The 6,728-nt window shown below is 34.5% G+C and overlaps 2 protein-coding genes and 1 pseudogene across 2 annotated transcripts; 1 reads left to right on the forward strand and 2 right to left on the reverse strand.

Moving 5' to 3' along the window:
• GLB1 (nitrogen regulatory P-II-like protein) lies at positions 1 to 3,338 on the reverse strand. The gene is made up of 7 exons (XM_016350235.3): positions 2,963 to 3,338; positions 2,792 to 2,843; positions 2,629 to 2,656; positions 1,587 to 1,674; positions 1,284 to 1,351; positions 484 to 553; positions 1 to 324 (listed from the first exon to the last, which is right to left on the reverse strand). The coding sequence occupies exons 1-7, from the start codon at positions 3,150 to 3,152 to the stop codon at positions 224 to 226; spliced, it is 597 nt and encodes a 198-aa protein (XP_016205721.1). The 5' UTR covers positions 3,153 to 3,338; the 3' UTR covers positions 1 to 223.
• Positions 3,339 to 3,464: 126 nt separating this feature from the next.
• LOC107646047 (dihydroorotate dehydrogenase) lies at positions 3,465 to 4,316 on the forward strand. Its single transcript, XM_016350236.3, has 3 exons — positions 3,465 to 3,597; positions 3,679 to 3,753; positions 4,050 to 4,316. The coding sequence occupies exons 1-3, from the start codon at positions 3,469 to 3,471 to the stop codon at positions 4,209 to 4,211; spliced, it is 366 nt and encodes a 121-aa protein (XP_016205722.1). The 5' UTR covers positions 3,465 to 3,468; the 3' UTR covers positions 4,212 to 4,316.
• Positions 4,317 to 5,836: 1,520 nt separating this feature from the next.
• On the reverse strand, positions 5,837 to 6,412 carry LOC148554598 (secreted RxLR effector protein 161 pseudogene; annotated as a pseudogene).
• Positions 6,413 to 6,728: the final 316 nt, after the last annotated feature.

Below are 6,728 nucleotides of genomic sequence, written 5' to 3' on the forward strand. Positions count from 1 at the left end.
TTAACGAATTGTCATTTATTTATTATCATTAACAATTGTCATCATTACATAAGTCACAACAACTACAGATGCATTTTCTTATAGCTAATTGTAAATCATCTAAAGGTGAAGACATTGTAATCAGCCCCACAAAGAGAAAATGATAATGGGGACGAGATTAGAAATTATATGAATATAAAGGGCAAATAGCAAATGGCAAATTCTGATATTGATTCCAACCATTTTATATGCCAGAAGACATGTCACTTCGGCCCCCGGCCATCCTCTCTGCCTGTTCTCCACGCTCACCTGTACGAACTCTTATAACATCTGAGACGGGAATTACTGCACAAATAACAAATCCAGTTAGCACTTATTTAACTCCAATTGACAAAAAGTTAATGAATCTTGACTAGTTTTTTTCCCTCCTTTTCAATATAAGAACTTTCTTGCAATTGTGATTAGAACATATAAGTTAAGGAAAGCTACTAGATTCAATCTTACAGAATATTTTTCCATCACCAATCTCTCCCGTTCTTGCCTCTTCAATAATTTTGGCTATTACATCCTCGACCTAGGAACATGCATCATATATAAAAATCAGAGATTGTGCAGAAATAAATATTCTTTGGTGTGTCCAAGATTATTAATGTGATAAAAAAATTAAATAATTAACATTTGAAAATTAAATGATTAACATTTGAGAATTCTTTTGATACGTGCTTTTGATATGAAGAATTCAAATATTATTTAGAATTTATTAGTTATAATTTTAGAACAATTTGATGTATTTTTATTTCTATTTATTTAGTTACTATATTGGGCTTTATATTAGTGGGTTTAGGATTTTTATTATTTTATCCTAATAAGAGGTTATAAATACCTCCTAAATTATTGTAGTCGTCACATATTCAGGGATTAGAGGTGTGAAAACCTTCCTTTTGATTTCGTGATGAAATCATGATGTGGACAAGTGAAGTTGAGTGAGTCTGTCTCTTATGACATCGAGGAATTAAGTAGAAGGTTGATGAATCCCTTCGATTTAATTCCCAAACTATGGCATGGACAAATTAGATGGAGGCCTTTCTTGTTGTGTCAAGAAATACAATGATTCTCTTTGTATTCAATTTCAATCTATCCCTTTTGTTTCTGTTTCAATTTAATATATCTTTTTATTCCGTTTGAATTCTTATCTTCTTGATTATCTTTTATTTCGTACCATCTTTTCCCTTTCCCTTCCTACAAAATTCCATTAACAAAAAAAATATATAGTAGATTACAATGCCCGCCAAATGTCTAGATACCTGATCCTTCCTCACCACTATTTCCATCTTAACTTTGGGAATAAAACTGTCTTCAGAAAATTCAGAGCCTGCAACAAATAACTTTCCATTAAGTGATAGGTGACTTGTATGTAAAAATGCATAGTACATTGTCCACAATTACAAACATAGAACACAATTAAAGTATATTGGTCACACAGGTCTAAATGATCACACAGACATTTTAGTTTAGTAAAGTAACATATACTTAGATATAAAATCAGGGACAACTAAGCTGCAGACATTAGGGACACACATTTTCAGTACAGTCAGCTGCAAACTTACCTCCTTGCCTCTCTTTTGAACCACCCTGAGCACCAAAGCCCCTAGCATCAGACACAGTGACTCCACGAATTCCCATTTTCAACAATGCCTTTCACATTAAGAAGAAAAACACGAACCAACCATATCATAGCTCAATAAGCTTAGTAAATCTAACAGCAAAATGCCACTGAAATAAAATGCATACAAGCAATATTTGATTAAACCAATAGTTCGAGAAGATAGTTGTATTGGACAAGTCACCACCTTTGGCCCAAGACAACACTATGTACAGCTCACCGTATCTTTCTAAATCTATCAAATCTCTGAAAATATTCTCAATAATAACAAAATGATCTTCTAATGGTGAGTCATCAAATTCTAGAAGAAAATAAGAAAAACATTTGATAGAATAGAAAAGGAAGAAGAATGTTCATCTTATTTGGCCTTTGTATCATTTGAGCTATTCTTGTCTTAGGACAAAGGTGGTGACTTGTCCAATAAGTTGCTCTTTTCTATCTATAGTCACCAAAGCATCACGAAAGCATAACCAAGCTGACCCGTTCTATACATATGAAAACATGGTAAATTGCCGAAGAAAATTGTAGCAAAGAGCTAACTTAAAAAATTTCAAGAGGATTCTTGAGTGTGGAAATGAATTCACAAGTTGAAATTATGCATGTCAGTATGTGCTTTATATACAGGCTGCATGACAAATAAATTAAGCTCAAATTTAAATGTGCATGAAACTTGGAAGTAGGTTTGTTCTAATATTAACATGACAGCAAGAAAAACTTCTAGCACAACCAGTAACTAACTATTCGGTATCAATAGGCAGGTACTAAGATATCATGCCAGTATTTTCAATTCTTTATATCCAAAACATTTAACAATAATAAATATCGTATACAATGTTTTTTAAGCTCAACATTAAAATGCACCAGTAACAAAGTGAAGAGTTGTGGTGATAATGCATATCTATACAGTAATGCAGCGGAAATAACAAGATCAACCTCGCATTGCAGAGAAATAAATGGCGATGATGAAAAAGGTGAAGATGTCTCACCGAAGAAACCTTAGGGATCCGCCATGGCCTGTTGCATAGGACAATTGACAGCTTAAAACAAACGCAGCTAAGACATAAACACGTAGCTATAATACAAAACACTCGTGCTACACAACTACACCATAAATCTCTTCCATGAACATGAGAGAGAGAAGGTTATAACCTAAGAATGGCTTCCACTTTGTAGAAATCGGAATCTGGAACATACTCGGGCACTGCCACAGAGAGAAATAGAGAATAAGCAACAAACAGATTTAGCAATAGAACAACAGTTTCATTCTTAGAATTTGTGAATATAGATAACTTTTCTCTCCATTTCTACATGGATTCGTACCTGAGGGAGTCTGAGCCCTGATTATGGGAAGAATCCCGGCGGCATTTCCAGCCCTGCGCGTGAGAACCACGTTCCGATGAGACTCTCGGAAGCGCGTAGGCATAGCACTGTAACCTGCAAAACGCAATTGAGCTTCTCTCAGATGAAAACTCGGAGCGCCAAACAAGTGCGTTCTCGTGATCGCGGCCATCGCTTCTTCTTCTTCTTCTTCTTCTCTCCCTATCTGTCTCTCTCACTGTCTCACTCTCACTGAGCTTCGACGTTAACGCCTGCCTTTCCAGACCGCGGGCGGTTAAAATGAAAATTGACAAGACACGTGAGGATTCCAATTTCCAAGTCCTTACAGTAATTAATGGGCCTGGCCTTGTCTTGGTTGGCTGAGAAAGTCAGCCCAACAAGAAGTCAGTTATAAACGGGCCAGGCCCAACTTTAGAGTGGTGAGTTGACTGCTTGAAGAATAACGACCAGACACCAGAGGATTGAGATTGGTGCTTGTAGGTTTGACGATGGAGGATGAATTCGTGTACAGGATAAGCACAGCGAAGGAGTGGGAGTTGTTGCAAAGAAATGGATCCATTTTCGGTGGGGATCTTGACAAGTCTTCGGGTTTCATCCATCTCAGCAAGCTGAACCAGGTTCTCTCTTAAAATTGAGATTAAAAATTTCAAAGTTTGGTTAAGATTCGGGTCATATATTATATGATATCAATGTTGCAGGTTCGGTCTACGCTAGAGAACTTTTTCACCAACACCAAATTGGAACTCTACCTGCTTCAGATTGATACTAAAAAGGTAGTTTTGAACTTGCACCAAGGAATGGAAAGTTAGTTAGCTGTTAGATTTCGTTAGTGATTAGAAGTTGGTTATCATATTATTTCAACTAACACACAGCCAGATGTAACTTGTAGTAGTAAATATTCTGTAAAATGATCCTGATTTCAGTGGTGTGATTAATGGATCTGATGACAATTCTGGTGGAATTATAGTAAGGCATTGCAAAATGAATCTAACTGATATTGGTTTCATTCATAAAATTCGTACTTCTCCAGGGCATAACTGACAAATTCTAGGTCCTCTGGTTGTTGCAGCTTGGCGATGGTTTGATATATGAAGTTGTGGATGGCACAAATAGCTTCCCTCATTTCTATGGACCGTCTCGAAGCTTTGCCCCTCTTCCTCTGGATGCCGTGACAAAAGCAGAGAAGCTGTGTCTCTCAGATGGTAAATTCAGTTGTAGTTTGTTTGATTAACTCTTGTATGAGGGTAATGAAAGCAATTACTTTCCTATGTTACTTGTAAAAGAAAGGATTGTACGCCACCAACGAATAATTGAAAATAAATGAATTGAATCTTAAGGGTGTGTGTGGTAGGAAGAATTATAAATAATTCCTAAGAATTTTCAGATGAGAATATCATATTTTCAATTTTTGGTTCAAAGTTTAAAAAACTATTCCTAAACAAGTTTGATTCTAGAGAATCAAAATACCATCATTTCAATTCCCACATTCTCCTTGGGTATCTTAAATTCCCATAAGAATGAAATCTTTATAACAATGTAATACTTGAACCACACACACCCTAAGTAATATATGATGATGTGATTATTAATTATTTGGTATCAAACAATTGAAAATGTCCGATGCCAAGTCATACATTCATACTGTACTAATCCTTTCAGCAAGAACCAGAACAAATGTTTTGTCTCTGGTACTGTGCTTCTAAACAACTTGCAACAGATTCCCTATTATCAGTGCAGTGATTAGAAATTTAGAACAATGTAATCGTCTTTCTTATACATTATTGTATAATAAGGTGATCAATGAGCTTATTAGGTACTATCCTCAACTACAACCCATTTGCCAACAAACATAATTGAAACCTGATATATTTATGTCACTAGATTCTAGTATATACCCGTTTTCATCATTGCTAATTATAAGGTTGCTTTGGGATTAAGGATACTGAATATCATTACAACGTCAACCCCATCAATATATTTGGATCTACCACCATACTGGTAAAGTAGATGGACTTCTCCAATTGAAAAACAAAATAAAATTGAATGGAGTCTATTTCATTACAAAGAATCTCGTGGTGGCAAGCAGTGTTGCAAGAAGTATGATTTCTATCTTGTCAGTGTTAGATATTTTATAAAATCAGTAATTTGTGTACCTCCAGCCATTGTCAATAAATTCTTTAATTTAATTTAAAAACTTCCAATTCTTGAATCACAAACTCAGATGGAATCAAAGTGTATTTGTTTGTTATTGTCATCAGAATTGAAAACCCAAATTTTATAAAGTTTATGAACATTCGTGTTCTTTTCATCACAGAAAAGATCATCTGTTAATATAATTAATTAATAATTACAACACCACCTAAACTAATTTCTATATTAACAAATTGGACCACAATTAGAATAAAAATTCTAACATTCTCCCACTTAATCCAACATTTGTTACGTATAGTTTGTAATTACATATTATGTTTAAACAATTTAGACAAATTACACAAATCATAGCGGTAGGTTCTCATTAATCGAGTATTACCTTCTACGTATTACAATGTAACATCTCCTAAGTGAATAAACTCTTTATGTGGTATTTCTGTAGGAATAAGCCCAATGCTTATTCTAGGCCCTTCACTGAATTTTATTTGTCATTCTCAATCATGTATGCGCATATATATTGACCAAATGAGAAATAAACAATAATAAGAATTTCATATCCAAATATGTCATATGATATAACATAAGTCATATAAGTGACGTTACAGAACATAAACACATACTAGTAACATGATCCTTAAACAATCCTGGTGGCATGCCTTTTGTCAAAGGATTTGCTGTCATCTGTTTAGTACTAATATGCTCTATCTATACCTCATTAGACTTAACTCGGTCTTTAATGGCTAAGTACTTAATATCGATGTGCTTACTTCGACTACTACTTCTATTATTCTTAGCCATAAATACAGCAGCTGAATTGTCACAATATATTCTCAATGGCCTAGAGATACAATCCATAATCTTAAATTCAGAGATGAAATTCTTTAACCAAACACCTTATGATGTAATCTCAAAATAAGCAATAAACTCGACTTCCATGGTAGAAGTGACTACAAGTAATTGTTTTGCACTCTTCCAAGATACTGCTCCATCAGCAAGCATGAAGATGTATCCTGACGTTGACTTCCTAGAATCAACACATCCCGTCAAGTCTGAATCTGAGTATTCAACAATTTTCAAATTGTCGGTTCGTCTATATGTAAGCATGAAGTTCTTGATCCCTTGAAGGTACCTTAAGACCTTTTTTGTAGCTCTCCAATGGATAATTCCTAGATTACTTTGATATCTTCCTAATATGCTAACAGCAAAAGCAATGTCAGGTCTTGTACAGACCTGAGCATACATTAGGCTTCCAACGGCTGAAGCATAAGGAATATTTTGCATTTGTTTCTTTTCAAGTTCATTTTTGGGACATTAATCTAAACAGAATTTGTCACCTTTCACAATAGGTGTAACACTTGGTGAACAATTTTTCATTTTAAACCTCTCAAGAACTTTATTAATATAGGCTTCTTGAGATAAACCTAAAATTTCTTTATGTTTATCTCTATGAATCTTTATGCCAATGACATCAGATGCATTACCCATATCTTTCATATCAAAATGTCTAGAGAGAAATTGTTTCACTTCATGTAAGAACCCTAAATTATTTGTTGCAAGCAAAATATCATCTACATATAAGATGAGAAATATGATCTTG

The sequence above is a fragment of the Arachis ipaensis genome, chromosome B6 (assembly GCF_059453495.1).
Source record: "Arachis ipaensis isolate K30076 ecotype BB chromosome B6, ASM5945349v1, whole genome shotgun sequence".
Taxonomy (NCBI): domain Eukaryota; kingdom Viridiplantae; phylum Streptophyta; class Magnoliopsida; order Fabales; family Fabaceae; genus Arachis; species Arachis ipaensis.